This window comes from Mustela nigripes, chromosome 4, assembly GCF_022355385.1.
Source record: "Mustela nigripes isolate SB6536 chromosome 4, MUSNIG.SB6536, whole genome shotgun sequence".
Taxonomy (NCBI): Eukaryota; Metazoa; Chordata; class Mammalia; order Carnivora; family Mustelidae; genus Mustela; species Mustela nigripes.
The window spans coordinates 65922127-65946296 of NC_081560.1; the positions used below are offsets into that span (position 1 = coordinate 65922127).

Here is a 24170-nt window from a genome sequence, read left to right on the forward strand (position 1 = left end):
TATATTTATCATAAAGATACATACCCCTAGTTTAGCTAACAAATATTAAATGTAGCTGCTTAATAAATAAAACAAATTTCCAAACTGATAGAGAAAATAATATACGTAGTACAAGAACTTTGTACCATTCAAATTTTTACTATGAGATAGTTATCAAATTACTTGCTGCTAAAAAGGACAATACTAAAAAGGAGAGTTTCACATTTGACACTTGCAACTTCTTAAACTGTCATCTGCAAAATATGTGGCTGCAATGTGATATAATCTGAATAACCATGGTTTTTGACATTTGCTATTTCCAACTCCAGACTTTCTTGCATATACACCCATGCACATCCCCACCTCACACCTATGTTTGTATATGTAAATGAAATAAAAAGATGTACATCCAAATAAAAAGATGTAAGACCAACAGAGTTCTTGAGTTCTTACACAAATGTCTTTTCAAGTTTCTGAGACATTAATTTCTTCAAATGCTCCAGACTGTCCTGTCTTTATGACTTCGTATTTTAAGAGCCCAACTAGTTAGATTCCTACATCTGAATTTCCAGTTATGAAATTATGTCAAGGCCACGTGCTCTTCATAAATTGTACTGAATTACCATTATTGTTGTTATTACCTCTGACACATCATAAAATTACACACATTATCAAACTGTAAGAATTTAGAAAAGATGCAAGGTGTGTTTCCTTTCTACGTGTGGAACCAGCAGTTACAATATCCTTGTTTTATTCCTGTTTATAACTTTAATCCTAAAGTTATGTTTTTAGGAGGCATTTCAAACTTTGGACTATTAACAGATCAGTAAGAAAATTACATTTTAAAAAAATGCTATATAAACTCTAATTCATTAAATTATTTCTAACTAGACAATAGTTTTTGAAAGTCCAAAATTGGAAAACTAAGTAAGCCTCTTTTTTTTTGTCTTGTAGAAAGAGATATTAAACGATAGTTTCCAGCAATGATAAATATTAACCTGAATAGATTTGCAGCTGTTGAAAACTATGTCTATGTCTATCTCTTTCATTAGACATACAGCTCCTCCAAGGCAACTTATGGTGTTCATCAATCCTTTGAAATCATAACCTTTGACAGTGTCTGGTACACTGAGGCACACAAATTCTTGCTGGTTAGAAGCATGGACAAGCAAGTGGTTCAGAATTATCACTTAAATATAGGTTATTTGTAAAATTACTGGAAATGAGTAAAACTTACTCTACACTGAATTGGACAATAACCAACTAAGTTCTAAACATAGAGGATAGGTTTCCTGCCACAGGCCCAGAGCCAAAACAAAGGAGCTAGGAAATCTCCTGAGAAAGATCTAGGAGGGAAAATACTGAAATAGTTATTAATTATGTATCACTACCTCAGGAAAATCAGAATTATTTTATGGGTCTATTTCCCAATGTGTTAAACGGAGGACAAAATGCACTATTTTCAAATATTATGAGAGAGATTTTAAGAGAAATGTCCCCATCTTATTATTCCTAAATAATTACTATAAAATAGGAAGTCTAGAAAAATGCTTTCCAACTAGATTTCAGTACTAATTTTCCTAATATCTTGTAGCAAGTTTCTTTATCTCACAGAATAATTCCCAACATTTGATTGTTCATTATCATAACAAGATACCACATTATGGGTAACTTTTATAAAAGTCAGTAATGTGTGATATGCACATCCATTTATTTGTACATTTATCATTATTACAGAAAAACTAGGGGATACAGGTAAGTGTCACTTAAAATCTCACTCTTGAGTGATGATCACTGTTAAAATATCTGTAAATATTCCAGTGTTCCATGCAAATATGTTTATATGCTATACATAACCTGCTTTTTCCTCCATTCATTAGTATATCATGAATCTTCCTTTGTCAATAAAAATATCTATACTTTTTTGAAGTTTGTTAGTATTCCACTGGAAATAACCATTTCTTTACTCTTATTTACTAGTATTTAGGTTTCCAAGTTTTCATTATAAACAATGCTATGATGAATCACTTCCTAGAAACCTGCATTTTTGTGCACCCATCTGTCTCTCAGAAAATACTCCCAATATACTGTGTCAAAGGGTCTGAACCTTTTTAAGGGTTTTGATACGTATTGCTCCCAAGTCCTCAAGGACTCCTGTACTGATATATACTTTTACAAGTCGTTATCTCAGCAAGTTTCTTTCCAACATCCAGGAAAATGCATATTATTCTTTTTAATCTATGTAGGCAGGTGAACGGTATCCTATTGTTTTAATCAGCATTAATTACTGATTTCACATTTATTCTAATTGGCCATTTTAATTTATTTTCTTTCTACAATTCCTGATCAATATTATCTATTGGTTGTGACTCTTCTTTATGGATTTGAGAATGCTCTTTGTGAGTTAAGGGTATTTGTCATGCATGTTGTAGGTCATCGGTTTATCTGCCTTTAATTGTTGATGGCATTTTTGTCACATGAAACTTTAAGGACTTGGAAAAGCAGCAAGGTGTGTTTCCTGCTTTCCTCTTCTGCACTGCTGTGTGCAAAACCAGTGCTAACAAAGGATCATTGTTTTATTCTTGCCCATAAATAAGAAGGATTTTACTCTTTCTCCACTAGGCACCATGCCAACTGTTTGAGAGTGATAGTGAAATAGGAGCCAGATGATGGAGGAAAGACACTTCCTTTGCATAGTAATTGAATCTAAAAAACAAATTCAAACGCCATTTACATCCAGTGAGCTATTAACATAGTGTTTCTCTTTTGATGTATTAGTACTAAATATAGTAAATCTTTCTTTGTCATAGTGGATTTTCTAACATACAGCCCATAAACTAGTACACTTAAGTATAAAACAGTAATTAAAAGTACAGACTGGAAAGTCAGATGACTGGTAGCTCAATCTTTCTTCTGGTATTGGCTAGCTATGTAACCTAGTGAGTGAGCATGTCATGTCCCTACACCACGACTGCCTCATGTACAGAATGGGAATGGGAATGGTATACCTGCCCCACAGGGCTACTGTGGGGATCAAATGGGATACTGTGCATGGTACTTGGCACATAATAAGCACCAACAGTAACTATTATATATTTTTTAAAGATTTTATTTATTCATTTGACAGATGGAGATCACAAGTAGACGGAGAGGCAGGCAGAGAGAGAAGAGGAAGCAGGCTCCCCACTGAGCAGAGAGCCCAATGTGGGGCTTGATCCCAGGACCCTGGGATCACCACCTGAGCCAAAGGCAGAGGCTTTAACCCACTGAGCCACCCAGGTGCCCCCAACAGTAACTATTATTAAAACACTGTTGGGCTTGATATTCATTTTACTTATGAATTTACCAGGTATATTCCCAAGTGAAATCAATTCTTTGTTCTGGCAATCCATGTTATTTGGTATTTGGGTTACATTAGCTTTTAGGAACTTTTGGGAGGCTTTCTTTCTCTCCAATACCTGGAAAAATTTACATTTTACAGAAACTAATATTTTTGTAATGTGCTGCTTTTTATAATCAGCCAAAAGATCTACAAAATTTTCAGGCAAGAGAACAAGCAGGTGATGTGATGGGAGAAGTTAGAGGGGTAGACAGATCAGCTGCCCAGGAAGCCCCATCTCTGCTACAGCCAGGTGGATCACAAGCACTTCACGTGAGGACGCTGAACTAAAACTAACATGTCTCTCCCAACTCCATGATGCCTCTGAGCGATGTTTGACATGTAGAACTAATTTGTGTCCAAGTTGTTTTACTTACAGCTATGCCAAGGGAGAAAAAACTCACAGGATGCTTCCTTTCTATTATTACTACTACCACTCCAACATTTTAACTGAAATGAACATCGAGTGTAATGAAATTTTAAAAAAGGATTACATAGCAATAATGTTGGATATGTTCTCCTAGAAAAGTAATGACCTGGATTTAAGAGCTGAGTATGGATACAAAAACCTCAAGTTTTCAAGAGTTACTATACACCTGTCCAGATGCGCTGAAAATTTAATTTTAATCCTTGTGTTCACTCCTCTATCACATCAAACTCCTAGATGGTTGTTTGGAGGATTTCAGCATAAAGCAAAAAGTAAGTATTATTCTAAAATTAGGATAAACAAGGTAGTTAAGTCCTACCTCAAAAACAAAACAAAACAAAACAAAAAAACCCCGTAATTTATCCAAATTTTGGAAAATAAGCTCTTGGGAAATTTTCACTCGTTGGACAAATGTAAATCCTTTGTTTAAATTATAACATATTCAATTAGAAAGTAGTGACAGATAAGCACCAATAAAGATTAAGGCAACAATTAATAGCCACTACATTACTTATTATGTGATAGGGATATAGTACTTCCTGTTCATTTCAGCACTTAACATTTCTTACCACCTCTGAGATTTATTTCTATACTTTTTAACATATGAGGAAACTGAAGCCCACAAAGGTCAGATTACTTGGCCACTGTACTGGGGCTAAGATTACAATTTAAATTTCAAAGCCCATACTTCTAATATTTGCAGTCAAATGAGTAGCTGAAACTAAATGTGGCCATATAATTACATTCAGAACTTTATCCCTTCTAACTCTAGTACCACTGACAATGGAAAATTACTTTTAAAATATACCATTTTAAAGAATAACCATTCTGGAAAGCATATTAAACTGAAAAAGAGCCTTAAAAATGTTACTTAGATGTCAAATTTGTCATCAAAATAAGTACTAATATTATTTTACTGGATAATTTGTCGAGGAGTCAAAGATAATTTTTAAATCAGACATGTGACTGCAACCCAAATTTATTCAATTTTTAAAAAAATAATAAAAACACTTTTATCAAACACTTCTGTTGAACATGTTTAGGTAAAATATCTTGAGTTTATAATCCCAAATATCAGACTAGTAATAAAAATGGAAAAATAATTTGAATCTATTTTCATGGTCCACATACACTGAAATGTGAAACAAATAAAACAGACATCTTATACGACTATTTGGGCTTCAGAGAAAATATCAGGAAGCTAACACATAGGCATAAACAATCTTAAAAATGTCACCCTTTATGAATACAAACAAGCAAATTACATTCTAGACTTTGTTTTTATTATTTCCCAAATTATAAATATTTTAGATATAACCCTATTATAAATATAAATTCAATAATTTTATCAAACTTCAGCTAAGGAGAAATGAGAATGTATTATGATAGTCTGATATCACTTAAAGCTGAGTTTTCATATTGAGGACCTAGAAAATTTGAAAGGAACACTTTAACTGAAGCAATTTTAAAGGTAAAGACAAAGGTTCTATTTTAGTAAAATGAAGTCAGGAAGATTCACTTAAAAGAAAACTGGAAAAAAGTCCCCTTTATAGCAATATTTGTTAAAAAAAAAAAATTCTAACTATTCCAAATTCTTTCAACTTAAAAGAAGACTGCCATCTAGGTGAGATGTTTACAGTAGATATGCAATAGACAAATACACAATGTTTCCCCTGAAAAGTGCTTTTCGCATCAGATCTTAAAGTAAAAATAAATTGAATCCACTTTTGTATTTAGGTCACACCTCAAACTAATGTAATTGATATTCTACCGAGTAAAACTGCTAACACGAAAGCTCTTAAAATTATTAAGCTTAAGATATTACTTTCTCCAAAATCTATACAATAATTTTTATGCTTCCTTTTATTTTATCTATAAACACAACTTCAACTATGAAATTCAGTTCAATACTCTATATATGTCAGTTAACAGAGAAGCATGCCACGAATCCTTTGTATTTCTCTCCTACTTAGCTGTGAAAAGGGAAAAGAATAAAATTTTTAAACAAAGTTCCTGAATTGGCCCAAATATACTTACTTTTAGAAACTTACATTTAAAGCATAACTGTCTCCAATGTGACCCTGTTCTCCCCAACAGCTCCCAGGTTACCTTCGAAAACAGAGTATTCCATACTATGAGGGAATCTGAGAGTAGAACACACTGATGCAGGTTCAGCTGAATGGTTAGTCCCCTATAATCTTGCATAGGCTTTGTGTTCAGGAAGATGCTCTGAGATGATGAGTGTAAAATGATGAATTAAAGGGGAAAGAAAGGTTTGAAGACAAATGAAGACACTGGAAAACAAAAGGCTGAAAAACTGAAAATTTTATAACATGTTCCCCTGAAATGATACATAGCTTTCTCCTCAGAATAGAAGAAGTATTAAGATACATTCTCAATTTTGGCTTTTCTTAGGAAGACAATAGTGATCTGTGCCAAAAGATTTCTCATCTTGAAATGAAAGTGTATGAAGGAAAAGACTCCTTAAGAAATATATACCAACCATACCTTGATGAAATTTATTCCAGTGTGGGGTAGAGGTTCTCCAGTTCTAAAGGTAAAAAACTGGTCATTTCATTCTACTTTAAAAGGCATACAGATTTTACTGAAAAGATAGCCAATTTCAGCTTAGAAGATACAGGTTCAAAGTCTGTTCTTGGTTATTCCAGAAACTCTGCTTGCATAGTGTTCATAATTTCAACAAGCCCTATAAAACTCTTCCAAAATGAACTTTTCAACCTACTGAACAGAATTCATGCCCACACGCTGATGTTCACTTCAGCAGCATTTGTCTCTGTGAAGCACATCAAAATCACTCAAACATCAAATTGCTGATTTGATAGAATGATTTATTTTCCCATTACAGGAAAGTCATGAGTGACTTGCTCTGAGGTACGTTTTTGAGCTATGAAGGACATCTATTAGAAAGCTCCACACTTGAAGGTTTCTCTTTAGATGATAACATTTTATGGCTGGACAGTCTCTGCAGGTACCAGATTTCCTGTCGTATCCAACTGCATACATTTACAAGTGCATGCAGAAACGGGACACTCTGCATGGTCCCTAAAAAAAATAGGTCAAGTAACAGTTAAAAATCTAAATTAAGCAGATACATACATACATTTACCTATATACCTATCTCTATGCAGAATGCAATGTTCAAAATGGTATTTGAAAAAAATACAGGAATTAAAACCCAAAGACAAAAAGCATGAGAAGAATTAAATAAAAAATGACTGACAAACTGAATTGGGGAGAAAGTTACTGAAAAATAAATAGCTTTACCTTTTAAATACATGACAAGATACCTGATCTACAGCTAGGAAAGTGACAGGGATGTGCTTGAAGTTTTAATTAAAATGAACATGACAAACTGGGCATAAAAAGTTATAGCACGAGGAGTAAAGGACCACCAGCACTACTTAAAACAGAACTAAATATGGCTTGAGTCTCTATTGCATGAAGTGCTTACTTACTATACAAGAAGTTTATTTAGATGATAACTGATACAGTTGTTTGGTAAGTATTCGCCATCATTTAATTTTTAATTTCAATTACATACTATGATAGGATATTAGGCTAGTTGTAAAAAAACAAAACTATAAACATATCCTCTCTCCAAATAATGCTATTCAAACATTTAGCCCATACATAATATTTAAACTATTTCTTCTATATAAGTATTAATTTTATACTTTAAGAATACATTGGATATTTAATGACAGAAATGGTGACACCACCTTTGTGAACTCAAGTGACAGCAAAATAGAAATTTATTCTTTGGCTATATACAAATGAACTGTTTAAAAGACCATCTGCTCTACCTCCTCCAACTCCAAGCCTATTAAAGAAGAAATGTACTGATTACCTGAACCAACTAAGCATATGACCAGCATGTCCACCATGCCTGCAATTGTGACACCATGTGAACCAGTTGTTAAATTGAGCTAATTTTTTATCCTTGCTCAAGTCTACTTTTTCATCTGATTTGGATCCTCCTATGGGTTAAAGAAAATTATCTTCATTAACTGTCAAAATATTTTATTCAAAGCTTCTTAAAAGGTATTTCTAAAACTACATCAAAATACAAATCACACATCATACTGAAATAGCAATGTTAATGCCATGATCTAGTTTAGTTTGAAAAACTACTGGATAACAGGAGTTTCCTTACATTTTTAAGTCAATAAAAAATGGAAAAATCTCAGCTATCAAATCCAGTAAGAAGCAATCTGAATTAACAACCTTGGAAAAACAATCAGTTTAAAATCTTCCCACAAAGAAAATACCACATCCAGTTTATAGCGGAGTTCTACCAAACCAAACCCTGAAGGAACAGGTAATTTTCATCTATACAAATTTCTTCAAAAAAAACATTGGGGAAAACGCCCCAATGCACTTACTAAGGCTGGCATAACTTGAATAACAAAAGTAGACAAAGATAACATGAGAAAAGTCAGATTATAGGCCAATCTCTCTCCTTGAACAGACATAAAAATCCAAAGGAAAACATGAGCAAACAGTATTATTTAGTAATTTTACTTCTAGGTACATACCACTAAAGAAAATTTTATACATGCTAAAAGGATTCATATGCAGAAATGTTCACAACAATATTGTTCATAACATTAAAAATCTGGAAACAACCAAAGTGTCCAAAACCATAGCAGAGAGGAAAAAACTGTGTTACAGCCCTGAATGGAATACCAAATACTGGGGTGCCTGGATGACTCAGTCGTTAAGCGTTTGCCTTTGGCTCAGGTCATGATCCCAGGGTCCTGGGATCAAGTCCTACATTGGACTCCCTACTCAGTGGGAAACCTGCTTCTCCCTCTCCCACTCCCCCAGCTTGTGTTCCCTCTCTCCATGTCTCTGTCAAATAAATAAATAAATAAAATCTTTTAAAAGGGGGGGATACCAAATACTAATGAATAACAACTACATTCATCAGCATCATTAAAAGTAAAAGAACCCAAAATCAACATTGAGCAAAAAAAGGTAAGCCAAAGGATATATTCCGTAAGATTCATTCATATGAAACTTAAAACACAGACAAAACTAAAAATGTGACAGAACTATACACATAATCAAGGAACCAAATAACACACAATTTAGGGCAGTAATAATCTCTGGGAAAGAGGAAAGAGGTATTAGTAGACAGGGAATAATGAGCAAAGGCACTGGTACAGCCAATGTTATCTTAACCAGGACAGAGGCTTCATTGATGTTTGATTTATCATAGTACCTGGTATATATATTCCTGTCTGTATTACAGTTCACCAAAAGGTTAAAGAAAAATGTATTATTACACATTCATGTTTTTATGTGTGTATATTCACATATATATTTACATAACTTTTAGTGCTCAAAAAACGCTCATTCTATTAATTGTGGCTATCTTAATATGTTTTCTTTTGTTCTAAAACAGACCAATTTAAATATTTTAAAATCATATGTAATTAGGGACAGGAATAGAAAAATGAGTAAGTAAAATATTAAGTTTAATTAAGCACATGTATGCCTATTAACACATGATGCTGTATTCAAAATTTTATCTAGACCATTCCTCGTCATAATTTAAAGATTACAAGGATAGTGTTACAGTTTTTTTTTTAAATACCCATCTGTTTTTGCTAATGATAGTAAAGGATTTATGGATGATGGAAGATGTAATACATATAGGAGGTTAAGATGTAAATACACTGAAATTCTTATTAAAAGCTTCATAAAAATGATTCACAATGAAAGGGAAGAGGAAGAAAACAAACAGAAATAAAATACAGACCTTTTAAAAAGGAACTATTTTATATTGTATAGAACTCATTAAGTGATTTTCACTTTGTTTTTGTAACTTCTAACTTTACGAAAAACAGACTGGATCCAGGACAGTTTACTCCTTATGTTTCTCTGATGAAGCTGAAAGTATTAAGATCTACCTCACTGCCACATGAAAAAGGCTTTTTAAAGATCAAAGAGCTTTAGCAAATGATGTATCTGATAAGGAGCTAATAACCAAAATATTATATAAAGAACTTACATAACTCAACAAAAGAAAACACACAATCCTATTAAAAAATGGACAGATAATCTGAGTAGATGTTTTTCTAAAGACATACAAATGGCTCAGACACACGAAAAGATATACATCACTAATCATCACGGAAATACAAGTCAAAACCATAATGAGATATCACCTGACCCCTGTCAGAATGGGTAGAATCAAAAAGACAAGAAACAACACATGTTGGCAAGGATATGGAGAAAAAGGAACTCTTATGAAGTGTGGGAAATGCAAAGAGAGCAGCCACTGTGGAAAACAATATGAAGGTTCCTCAAGAAATTAAAAACAGAATTACTATATGATTCAGTAATTCCAATATTGGGTATTTACTCAGAGAAAATGAAAACACTAACTCAAAAAGGTATATGCACCCCTATGTTTATTGCAACATTATTTACAATAGCCACGACATGGAAGCAACCTAAGTCTTCATCAATAGACAAATGGATAAGGAAAATGTGGTATACATATACAAGTAATATTACAAAGCCATAAAAAGGATGAGATTGTGTCATTTGAGACAACATGGATGGACCTAGAGGGTATCATGCTAAATGAAATTAGTCAGACTGAAAAGGATAAATACCATACAATTCCATTCATAAATGGAATTTTTAAAAAACAGACAAAAAGCAGATCAGACCCATAAATACAGAGAACAAACTGATTGATGGTTGCCGGAGGGAAGATGTTGTGGGTTAAGCAAAATGGGTGAAGGGGAGAGGGAAGTACAGGCCTCCAATTACGGAATGAGTAAATAACAAAAGGCAGAGCACAAGGAATACAGTCAATGGTACTGTAATAGTGATGTAATAGGACAAATGGTAGCTACACTTGTGGTGAACAAGGCATAGTGTATCAACTTGTCAAATTACTAAGATGTACACCTGAAACTTAAGTAACATTGTGTGTCAACTACACTCAAAAAAGTTTAAATAGTTTTAACTTTCATTTTTTAAATTTTAGATAGTTTTAACTTTTAAAAGATTCATACTGAATTACAAAGGTAAGTGCTATAGAACAGTTGAAGGAAACTAGGGTTTCATGTAGCCAGTACCTACTACTATACTACTACTATTATTGGTACTACTACTTCTACAAGCAAGAAGGAAACCAGTACATTACCTAACTCTAAAAAAGGCATCACTCCTTTACATTAAGGGCAGGGGTTTTTGTCTGTTTTGTTCACTGTAACATTCCTAGCACTTAGAACAATAGGTGCTAGATACTTATTGAATAAATAATGTATAAAATGCTAAATATGTTGGGTGGCTCAGTTGGTTAAGCAACTGCCTTTGGCTCAGGTCATGATCCTGGAGTCCTGGGACCGAGTTCCACATCCAGCTCCCTGCTCAGGAGGGAGATTGCTTTTCCCACTGACCTCTCTCCTCTCATGCTCTCTCTCATTCTCTCTCTCTCAAATAAATAAATAAAATCTTTAAAAAAACAAAAACGAACAAACAAAAAAAGATTTAAAATGCTAAATATTTATAACAAGCATTATAGTTATAATTATTTATAAATAATTACAAACATTAATAGTTATAAACATTATTTTCAACAGAATATGCAACCCTCAGTTAAATAAGCTTATGGAAATCCTGGCCATTTGGATCATGAACCATGATAGATGGATGACATCTCTAATTGCAGACAAAGAATCAGGGGGGTTTGATCACCTGCTTTAAACTGCTTCAAGCTAGCATTTTATTTCTATTAGGTCCTGTCTTATTTTGGAACTCAGAACCTCCTGATTTTATATATTAAAAAAGAATACGTTTATTACAGCTAACCAGTGAAAAACGAGTTTGAACTGTGTGGATCTGCTTGCGTGTGGATTTTCTGCAGTATGGTACTGTAAATATATTTTCTTTACATTTTATTTTTCCTAGCTTACTTTACCACAAGAATATAGTATTTAAATACACAAAATATACAATACATGTTAATCAACTGTTTATGTTATTAGTAAGGCTTCCAGTAAATAGCAAACTACTAGTAGTTAAATTTTTGGAGGAGTCAAGAGTTATACCTAGATTTTTGACTATTCAGAGGTTGGTGTCACTAATCCTCATGTTATTCAACATTATTATATTTCACAATTAAGTCAGCTCAGCAATCCTTTAAAGATTATACACAGGTTTCCCTAATTTTCCTAATAAATTTATTTCCTGATAGTCTACTTTCCTAGGCCCTTGTCATACAGATGCACCTGGTAGTTCCCATACACTCTCTGTACTTACATTCACCAGTATCTACCCTAGTTCATGCCTTTTATTCCTTGTCCACACCTAGAAAGGCTTCTCTAAAATCCTCACTCCCAAACTTTTTTAAAGGACCTGCTTAAACAGCATCTTCTTTCTGAAGTTTTCCAGATATCCTTCAAAAAGAAGTAATGTTTCCCTCTTTCAAATTTCCTGCTACTTTCTTTATACAATAATCCTTATTCACCTCAGGGAGCTAAACATGTTTCAGAATACAGAATGTTTGGGATTTTGGAGAAATAAAGAGCAAATACGACAATTCCAGGGAAGTCTGAGGCAGCATTCTGTAATCAAAGGCCTTAATAGCCTCATGTCAATTCTGAACAGGTTTTTTGTTTGTTTTTGATCATAGGATTTTCAGATCTTTTTAGAGATTTTGGAATGGCAGGTTAAGGGATTCCAGACCACTAAACATATCATTTCTTATTTTATCCATGCTCATTTTATACATAAGCTTCATATGGATCTTTGATTCATCTCAGCACTTCAGTCTTATCTTAACAAGCATTCATATACACAAAAAATTATTACTGAAGCAAATTTCAATAAAATTTCTGAAGCAAATACGAAAAAATGTTAACACTTTATAAACCTGAGTATTGAATATTCATTCATTAACAGCCTCTATAACAGAGAGGTTGAAATGTTTTGCTTTTTCTTCAAATTTTAGAAAACTGATTTTCTCTTTTTTTTTTTAACCTATTTCAAAAATAAAAAAGATTGAAAAGTTAATATCTAGCAAAAAAAGAATAGCACTCAGGCCACTATAGCTTCCTGGGGCTTATGGTCTGAAAGATGTCTTGAATCCAACTATTTTTATGTATCCCAGTACATATATAACTTATTTATGCAATATTTTGTCTTGTTCTTTTCCTGTAGCAGATTTTTATTCCAAGTTATTTTCTATTTACTAGTATCAGGACCATAAAAGTGATCAACATGCAAAATATAAAATGCAAATGAAAATTCTTGATTAAAATTTAAATGAGAACTAACAAATAAACTTGAAAACATTACAAATTGCCTTTGTTAAAAAAGGGTATCAAACTTGAAAAATAATTATTCAGGTATAATTATATAATTATATATAATACACAATATAGTATTATATTATAGTGTATAATATATATTATATAACAAATATTCAGGTGTAATTATTCAGGTATCCAATGATACCAGCAAACCTCCTTCACAGATGTTAATATAATAAAACTAACTATTGATATGAACCAACTGCAGAACAGAATTATAAAATTACATAATTAAAAAGAATCTCCCTCTAACACCTTATATAATTGAGTGCTAAAGTAACTCTCAGTGTTACAGACTGAATGTCACAGAGCTAGAACTAATACAATAGGCATTCTCACACCATATCCAGTTCTTGATTATATCAGTATGCTAAATTCTCAAATATTTTCAATTAAAATTTCTGCCACATTTCAAGTTAAATAAATAACTCAAATATTTCTAGCCACTGGATAACATTATATTCAACTATCTACTGTTCTCAGAATTTTTTTCTGTATGTACCATAAGCAGTAAACAATAATCCTAATATTTCTAACCATTAAAAAAATACGTATATTCACTACATAACTGACAAATATAGCAAAAAGCAGCATCAAAACTTGGAAGTAAAGGGATGTGATTTCTAGACTAACACTTTCTGTACATATTCACAGGTAGATTTTGAAGATTAAAAAAGAGAATATGAAAGTGCTTTGAGAACCAAAAGCTCTTTATGCGTACAAGGTATTTGTTAATAAATGAGGGTGCTTTTAAACTTTTAAACACAAAACCTGAGGGATCTCCTCTTAGAAAAAGTGGTAAGAAAATAGTGTAATATAGGATTACTTCATATTTAAGATCTTTTCACAAACTTTAAATGGACTATCATTGTGAGGTTACTTGTGATATCATGAATACAGACTTTACTTTCAATGTATAGATTTTTACAAATTCCAGGAAATACAAAATCTCTGAGCCGGCAGAGTGGCTTATTCTTAGAAATAATATACACCCAACCTTGTAAGTCTTCTATTGACAACATTAAATCAGTTATGTCGGAACAATTTCAGCTCAGAAAATATATTATAGAATTATGTCATACCGGGACAGCTAGAAACAGGTGTTCCCATATTAATGAGGCAAAGTGCGCATCGAGGAAGGGGTTTTCGACAGCCAGGGCAACTTGTGACTTTAGATTTTGTTGGTGACCCACTGACACCATACTGACTAAAACCTCTGCCCTGATGAGGCACAGTTGAACAGCTGTAGGAGATCGACTTGCCACAAAAATTGCAACTCACAAACACCTATACAACAAATAAAAGGAAGAGTAAGAATAATGCAAACTTTATAAATAAAATCCAAAGTCTGATCCTAACAAACTATTCTTAAATAATTTTTAAGGTTTACTTTATATTATAAAATAATTTGTTATCTGTTAAATTTGACTAGCTTTCATCTAGGATTCCCACTTAGCAGTGACATTGAGTACTTCTTCTCTGTTACCTCTGTTTAGTTATATCCTTTCCAACACCACTGACATCTGTAGAAAAACTTGGAAACATTAGATAACAACATTTTAGAAATAACAAAGACTTTAGAATTCACACTATTACAAAATAACCCAGTGTAAGCTCTGATCCAAAGTTCAATGATTACATCTCCTCGAAAAAATTTTCTTATAAAGAAAGCCTTCATTTCCTAAGACAAAAAGGAGTTAAGGACCCTATAATGTCAAATAGCTAGAATTTTAGAATAATAGTAATAGAAAATGTTCATTTTGCTTTTATATTAAATTCCTGGGCTCTTAAACACATACAGATTAATAACAAATATTATCATGTAACACTATTTTATGAAAACTCGGGTTGTTTTAAAATAATTACTAATTCCTCAACTTTCTAAAACAAGAAAACAGCACCATCCAGTGCTCACATTGAGGATATACTCGGTATTTAACGTCCAAATTTAGATACAGTGATCTCATGTCGTGTTTCATGTGATAACTGAGCTCATGTTCTTTAAATAGTAAAACAATTTCCACAGTTAATTAGACATATAGTTAGAGAACAAAAATCCTGCCTTATTACACCTATATAATGCAGAAAAATTTAATACATAAGTGGAATTTATAAGATAATATAATAGTTTGGATTTGGAAAGGGCTTGGAATAAACTAGAAAAGAACTCTAAGATTGATTTACGTTTGCCGAAGACCCTCTAGGCCTGCTATTGTTTGCTCTAGTTCAGACTCAAGTGTAAGCCACTGAGATGATTGTTAGGAAGTGGCAGGATTAAAAAACAAGATGGTTAAGGATGGAATGACATCTGGGATAAATAAAGACATTAACAGCTACTCCTAATCAAAAGGATGAGCTAATAATAATTTATTAAATTGAGCTCTAAATTTACCCAATATAACATGCTGCAAACACTTCTCTTTGAGCTACTTAAACATATGTTACAATTTGATTCTCTCCAAAATAATGTACGTACTTACCTGTGCTAAAGGCTTAGAACTGGGATCCAACTTACTCCTATGAATATCAAACTCAGCTCGTTTGTGCCAAAACCTCCAGGCATCTAATAAATTTCTATAATTCTCAATCCAGTACTGAACTCTTTCATCTTTAAGAACATCTAAAGGAGAACCCTAAAAAAGAAAATATGAATTAACACAGTTGTTTAAAATTTTTCTGGCTAAGCCACAGGATTCCAGGTAACATATAAGTATGAGTCATACAGAAGAAAAAGGCTTCCTTTTTGCCAAAAGCTGATGAGGACAGAGATAAAATAATGAGGGTGAAAAGATAAAATGAGGGTAAAGATAAAATAATTGATGGACGCTTCTGTAATTTCTTTAAGCTGGCCTCTACTAATGACATAAATATGTACTATATATATTATCATTAATCCTGGCCAGGAAAGTATAATTCTCTATCCCTTATTTAAATTAAGGACCCAAGAGTAAACAATTCACCTTCCTACTTGAATACAACAAAAAGTAATGTGAATACTTTGTCACCAAAATTAAAAACCCTGCATTCATAAAATCTGGTTACTATTTAATAAAAATGCATACCAAAATTACTTCATCGCATTTAAAATAATACTGAACCTCATTCTTGTGTCTAGCATGTACTGTGAATGGGGATGCTCTTTTTGTATACATATTTATCTGAAAGTTAAACCTGTTTATTCTCTCTTTTGCCCTCAATTAAAACATATATTTTTTACCTTAGAAATTAAACAAAAGCAAAAAACAACCCCAAAACCAAACCCAAAATGTTCTTTCATTTTTCTATCCCTAGGACACAATGAAAAGCAACAATTTCTTTACCTTAAGCTTACTTTAGATTTCTTCTCAATAAGAACTTCAATTTCTTGCCAGTAAGGCTCTTCCTAGAGGTGTATTTTCCCTGGCAGCTGTGACATTTCACATTTCACCTGCACTTGCTTTGGGTTTTCACAGATTGCTTTTAGCCCTGTCCAAGATATCTTCCTTAAGTTCACATGATAAAGAAAGTAGAGAAAGTCTCAACTCCCAATGATTCCATGGGCATCAATCTGAAGCCCAGTTTTGGGGAACCAGACAGGAAAGTAAAATGTTAGAGAGAACTTAATGTATATCACTTATGGAAAAAGGGAAGAAACCTGTAATAGCTAACAGACTATCTTTAGACATTCTATCAAAACAGAAGCTTATCTTTCCCCTATTAATTAGGTATTCATTTCTGTTATCAGAGGTAAATCCAGCTAAAAGAACATGTGGAAAACTCATAGCTGATAATTTCACCTCTTAAAAAAAATAAACATCTCTTCTAGTTCTGATAATGACCAACTAGCCAGAACTAAGTATTGAAGTAGAATATAGCCCCCAGTTTAAAAATTCACAGAAAAAAAGGAGAAATTTTCATATCCCACCCTTTCTCCTTCCGGCAGTAAGGATAAACTCAGAATTTGGTCAATTCACATTTGATAAATCTTCCTAGATCTACCCCTAAATAAACCTAAAATTAAGCTGCAACAAAATCTACAGAGGAAAACAGTTCAGAGATCAAGACTGGAAAGGTTTGGGAAATAACTTAATATAAGTTATTTAATATAAGTTATCTATGGCTGCCCATAGATCCACAGTAACAAAACTTTAAGACCAAAGTGAGCAGCAACTAACTGAACTTCCAAAAACATTAACCAACATTCTTCAGAAAAGGGTAAAAGAACCCAGATCTCTATAATGTACTATACATGACATCCAATATTCAAATGAAAAACTATGAGACATAAACAGGTAAATATAGTTGAAAGTCAAGGAAAAAAGGCAGTCAACAGAAACTAAGCCTAAAATAGCCCATGTTAGAGTTAGCAGGTAAAATCCTGAATGCAGCTATTGACATATGCTCTGTTAATGTGCAGATAGGGATCTGAGTGAAAAATGTAAACTATAAAAAAAACTGAGATTCTAAAACTAAATTGTACAAGAGCTGAAATTAAGAATGTGCTGAGGGGCACGTGGGTGGCTCAGTGGGTTAAAGCCTCTGCCTTTGGCTCAGGTCATGATCTCAGAGTCCTGGGATTGAGCCCCACATTGGGCTCTCTGCTCAGCAGGGAGCCTGCTTCCTTCTCACTCTCTGCCTGCCTCTCTGCCTACCTGTAATCTCTGTCTGTCAAATAAATAAATAAATTCTTAAAAAAAAAAAAAGAATGTGCTGAAAAACTTAACGTCATGACATAAGAGTCAATGAACAAATCAACAGCATTTGACCAATTTGAAGAACAGAGGAAAAAAGGATGGAAAGAAAATGAACAAAACCTCAGATACCTATGAACACTATTAAATGGTTTAATATATATGTAATATGAGCCCAAAAAAGAGAAGCGAATGAGATTGAAACAGAAAATATATATATAAAGGAGAAATAATACACCCAAATTTTGCAAAAAACTAATGAAAACCACTGACTTGCATATCCAAGAAGCTCCGCGAACCACAAACAAGGCAGAAAGAAGTACAACTAGGCATTGAGGGTAAACTGCTGAAAATCAAAAGCAGAAAAGGGAAAATGAAACATTACATAGGAAGACAATAATTATAATAGCTGACTTCTCTCCATAAACAATATAAGGCCACTTGCACTCTGTAGCCACATATCCACAGTTTGATTTAATAGATGCAACCTCATTTCAGTAAGAAAAAAATTATATACTTTATTATAGAATGGGCAGTGGCCTGGTAAGCTGCTAGGTTTATACTGTGGTTCGTGGGTCAGGATCTATATTTATTCATAAGAAGGTAGGGTTGGAGGGGGCATTTTACTATGTTTACCCAGTACAGAGCATGCTATTAAGTGTTTGAAAGGAAGGGGATAGGAAAGAGGATACCACGAAAGGAAAGATTAGCTGGAGGGCTATAGGAAATCTCAGGGAAATATTCTAAATTTTCACCATATTTCTATCAAAAATAAAGAAGGGAACCTTTGCCAGAAATCTCTTTTTAACTGCTGGACAGTAAGAACTAAGAGTAAATTGATGAACTGGTTACCCCAATTCATAAAAAGGGAAAATGAGAGTGAAGAAAATTGCGGTATAACTTGCTTTCCGCACTTCAAGTGAGACTTAGTTCAGATCAGGGAAAGGTAATCTCTTTTGAAGAAGGTAAAGTTTTGTGAACTGGGAAAATTAGAGAGAGGTTCCTCTGCTCTGTTTGAGCTTTATATAAGTTTAAAATAACAATTCCCAAAATGAAAGGAAAAACTGGATAACCCAGTGCAGGAGGCTGATGGACAGTAAGAGAATGTAGAAGACTGCTACAGCTCAACTGATAAGGTTGAAGTTAAATGCCTTCCAATCCAAAGCAATCTACACATTTAATGCACTCCCTATCAAAATACCATTAGCATTTTTCACAGAGCTAGAACAGACAATCCTAAAATTTGTATGGAACCACAAAAGACGCTTAATAAAAAAAACAATTCTGAAAAAGAAAAACAAAACTGGAAGCATTACAATTCTAGATTTCAAACTACATTACAAAGTGGTAATCATCAAGACAGTATGGTACTGGCACAAAAACAGACACATAGATCAATGGAACAGAAAACAAAATCCAAAATTGAACCCACAATTATATGGTCAAATAATCTTCAACAAAGCGGGAAAGAATATCCAATGGGAAAGACAATGTCTTTAACAAATCGTGTCTGGATAGCAATATAGAGAAGAATGAAACTGGACCACTTTCTTATACGATACACAAAAAACAATTCAAAATGAATAAAAGACCTAAATGTAAGATCATCAAAATCCTAGAGGAAAACACAGGCAGAAAACTCTGACCTCAGCCACAGCAACTTCTTACTAGACATGTCTCCTGAGGCAACGGAAACAAAACCAAAGATACACTGGGACTTCATCAAGATAAAAAAAGTTTCTGCACAGCAAATGAAACAATCAACAAAACTAAAAGGCAGCCTACAGAATGGGAGAAGATATTTGCAAATGCTTTATCAGATAAAGGGTTGGTATCCAAAAATCTACAAAGAACTTAACAAACTCGATCCCCAAAAAACCAAATAATCCAGTTAAGAAATAGGCAGAAAACATGAATAGACACTTAAAAAAAAAAAAAAAAATCCAGATGGCTAAAAGACACACGAAAAGATGCTCAACATCACATAGCATCACGAAAATACAAATCAAAACCACAATGAAATACCATCTCATACCTGTCAGGATGGCTAAAATTAACAACACAAGAAATCAGAGGTGTTGGTGAGGATGAGGAGAAAGGGGAATCCTCTTGCACTGCTGGTGGGAATGCAAACTGATACAGCCACTCTGGAGAACAGTAAGGAGGTTCCCCCGAAAGTTAAAAATAGAACTACCTTCTGATCCAGCAATTGCACTACTAGGTATTTACCCAAAGAATACAAAAATAGATTCAAAGGGACACATGCACCCCAATGTCTATAGCAGCAATTCCACAACCGCTCAACAATGGAAGAGAGCCCAAATGTCCATCGACTGATGAATGAAGATGTGGTCTTTACAATGGAACATTACTCAACCAGCAAAAGAATGAAATTGTGTCACTTGCCATGACATGGATGGAGCTAGAATGTACTATGTCAAGTGAAATAAGTCAGCCAGAGAAAGACAAATGCCATTATGATCTCACTTATATGGGGAATTTGTGAAAGAAAACAGATGAACATGTGGGAATGGAGAAAAGAAAAAAAGGAGAGAGGGAAACAAGCTGTAAGAGACTCTTAAAGGTAGAGAAATGAGGGTTGATGGAGGGAGGTGGAGGGTTGATGGAGGGGGATGTGCATTAAGGAGGACACTTGTTCTGATGAGCACTGGGTGTCATACATAAGTGATGAATCACTGAATTCTGCTCTAGAAACCAATACTGCACTGTATGTTAATTACATAAAATTTAAATTAAAAAATTAAATTAAATGCTTCCTAGAGATCCTAAGGAAGCAAAAGGCATACCCATGCAATGAAGGAAGAAGGTGGTTAACCACTGTTTTTCTTTAAGTTGCTGCCACACTGCACTAACCTGCAACATGCAGTAACTTGCTGTTTGGACATCTCCAGTTCTATCGACATAACTCTCCATTAAGTCCACTCCATCTTTAGTAAGGCCTGTAAGCAGTATTCCTTCCAAATTTCCAGCCTCTTTCATTTCGTTGGTCAACTTTTCAATATATCTATTCAACTGGAAAATTCAAAGTGATTTTTCTGAAGCAAACTATTTCACTACATACTCTGTACTTCCAAAACTTATACTTTAGGAATAGCTTCATTTTTATAGAAAACATTTTAAAATACAGCCCTTGCAAAAAAGATCTCTTAAAAAATCTGTATCTATCATAAATTACAATGCAGTATCTGTGATTATTTAAAATATTTTTTAAAAAGGCATTTATTATTTTTTATTATTCTATAAAATAAGTGTAGAGGGTTAACTATTTAAATTTAAAGAGAACTGTCCCTCAGTATTCACAAAGTTCTTGCTATTAAAAGAATCACAGAATTTGAGATGAATGAGAACTTGAAGATTATCAAAAACAATCACCTCTTGGTAAGGTCTCTGACTTCATCGGACCCCAACCTCTAGCCAAGAGTCCTCAGTGTTCCCCCAGCACTTCCTCATTATTACAGCACTTAGCACCTTGTATTACTGGTTGTTTCTGGGCATTCCTTTCTCACATACACACAGAATACGCATTCAATACTTTTCCTTCATTTCTTAATGAAGGAATTCTTTTATAGCATTGCAAAGGGGTGAGTTCAATGCTTTTATCTGTACACCACAAGCAGAAATAAACTAAAATATTAAGTCAGGATTCTTAAACAAATAATTCTGGTTATGATACACAAGTCTACAGTACCTTGATCTAACAAATTATTACTTTACTTTTTTAGAAGAATTTATATATAAATGCTACATATACATATTTGTACATAAAGAATAGTTGCTTAATCAAGTAAGAGGAACTATTAATTACTTTGAATACAAAATTAAATTAGTTTTTACCTGACTATCACTAAGGAATTTACAGGCAAATGCCACTCTGTCACGTACGGCAACTTTATTTTCATACTGAAAAGAAGAGCAAGAAATTACTTGTAGATACTATGAGTTTTAAATTCTTGCAGACTACTTTACATACTTAATACACAATTTTATTTTCAAAAGTATTAGTAACATTATTGTGTATATACTGGCAGAGCCACTGGTTGCCTAAGATGCCTTTCTTAATGTAACCCTCTAAAAAACTCAGTGCTCAGGTTATTCTTGCAAAGTAAAAATCTATATCTTAAATACGGACAAATTCAATTTAAAAACACTCCAGTTCAGTCTTATGTAACTGCAACAAAAAATATAAGCAGTGATTTATGTATTTATTTATGTACCAACAGATTTAGATGCCTTCCATCACAGAAAATAATTTTGAGGAAACTGAGAATATCTTTTCTAGGATGCTAAGTTAATCAGCAAATCCAAGAAATCTGTGAATTATCAGTGAATATACCAGTGTGAACATACCAATACAGAATTTGGAAAAACTGTCAACGCATGTCTGTAAATAGAAAGTTTAAGTCTTAAAATAGACCCTTATAGACACAACTTTTGTGGCCATAGTAAAATACACTTAAATAGGTGGTTTGCAACAAAATTATCAGAGGTATTGTGATTAAATTTTTGTAGACCTTTCAATATTGTAAAATAGTATTTTCAATTTCTATAAATGTAGAAAGGTAATTAATTTTGTGGTAAGTAATCAACAATCTTAAGGTGGAAAAAAGATTGTATTTCCATTGAAGTCATTCTATGAAACAGAGTCTCCCTACTCTAAATGTAAGATCACTTCAGTTGGTACCTATCCTAGCAAGTTTTCTCAATTATAAAATATGGTTCTGCCCTTAAGAGGAAACATGTTTGGTACAAATTAGATTTAACTCTTTAGGTTCAGGCAGAGGTGTTACTATTTTAATGGGGAAAGGGTTATAAGTATTAGCTCAGAAAATATTCGCTGTATAGAAAATATTAGAGGGGCGCCTGGGTGGCTCAGTGGGTTAAAGCCTCTGCCTTCGGCTCAGGTCATGATCCCACGGTTCTGAGATCGAGCCCCACATCAGGCTCTCTGCTCAGCGGGGAGCCTGCTTCCTCCTCTCTCTAAACATGCTTCTCTGCCTACCTGTGATCTGTCTGTCAAATAAATAAATAAAATCTTAAAAAAAAAAAAAGAAAATATTAGAAATAATAGCTGTAAAAATACAGCTCAGAAAATTAAAACCCAAAAAAGTTAACTAGCGAACTGAAGTAACTAAACTGGAGCAAGGACTCAGACCTTCAACCTTCTGATTTCCCAAATGGGTACTTTTCATTAGATTACTACAACTTAACAATTTTTAACAAAGGATATGTTAATTATAATTATTTACATAATGTATAATTAGGTACACTCTCAAGGCAGTTTAAAAATATGAACTTCCTACTCAAGGTAATATATACCTTACCTAATAACCCAAATTTAGGTATAAGAAAATGAGGGTATTTATAGTAGGTCATGTAATTTAAAATACAGAAATTTAAAATTTAAAGAATACTTCTCTATCAATTTAAAATTTGAACAATCCACTTCTTTTTCTAGTCTTCACCATACTTTACTACTTCCTGAAAATAATATTTTATTCCTTCAAAATGCAACACTTAAAGTCTTCCATTTAACAAAAGAGTAATAACAGTAAAAACAAAAATACAACATACTCTTGGATATTAGAAAGTTTCTAACTTGGTTAGAAAGTTCAACAGTTCATTTACTAAAAGACAAAATAAACAAACTAAGGAATTGTTAAAATGGACACTAATAACATTTACTAAAATCTTCATTTAAGATACCTCAATAAAAAACATTTTTTATAAATTCTTAGGGACTGACACTTAAATTCATTACTCAAGCAATGTGTTTTTTATATTAAGTGCTATAATGGCAAACACAAATAAATTTCATGTTAGAAAGCTCTTCTCAGGTAGAAAGAGGTCCAACAATGCAAAGAAAGTTGTAGTATTAACATGAAGCTTAAAACCCAATAACTGAAACTTACACCTCATTTTATTCTTCCTTACCCCACTTTGTGATAAAGAACCTATCTGGTGATGTGCTTATAGGTGGTTAAAGCAGGAGAGGTAAAGCAATGAAAGACCAAATGAAAAAAAAAAAAAAAGAAATAGTTCACTGTAAGTAGCATGATCATACATCTTCCAAACTGGTAAATGTCTGAGAATATAAATACTAACTTGGAAAAAATATATAGTCATTCTGATCATAACTGATCATGTATTTGTTTACTTAACTAAAACCCAAATATTTACTTTTAAAAAACTGCAGTTCAATATAAAACTTACACTTATATAGTTGTAGAATTCTAGAGCTGCTCTTAAGCTAAAGGATAAATCCTATGCTGTTTATATCTATAAATTATATTGTTCAAACTATTTTAAAAATCAAGTTTATTATCAGCTAACTGTAAAAT

At 33.0% G+C, this 24170-nt stretch overlaps 1 protein-coding gene across 4 annotated transcripts in view; it reads right to left on the bottom strand.

Moving 5' to 3' along the window:
- Positions 1-6095: 6095 nt before the first annotated feature.
- Positions 6096-24170, bottom strand: part of MIOS (meiosis regulator for oocyte development) — a 37031-nt gene continuing 18956 nt past the window's right edge. For all 4 annotated transcript variants that reach the window (XM_059396801.1, XM_059396798.1, XM_059396799.1 and 1 more), the window contains 6 exons: positions 21667-21732; positions 20686-20844; positions 15622-15774; positions 14224-14428; positions 7654-7783; positions 6096-6848 (listed from right to left, as the gene is read on the bottom strand). In XM_059396801.1, coding sequence (XP_059252784.1) covers positions 6752-6848; positions 7654-7783; positions 14224-14428; positions 15622-15774; positions 20686-20844; positions 21667-21732 — 810 coding nt within the window. In that variant the 3' untranslated portion in view covers positions 6096-6751. The remainder of the gene's footprint in view (positions 6849-7653; positions 7784-14223; positions 14429-15621; positions 15775-20685; positions 20845-21666; positions 21733-24170) is intronic.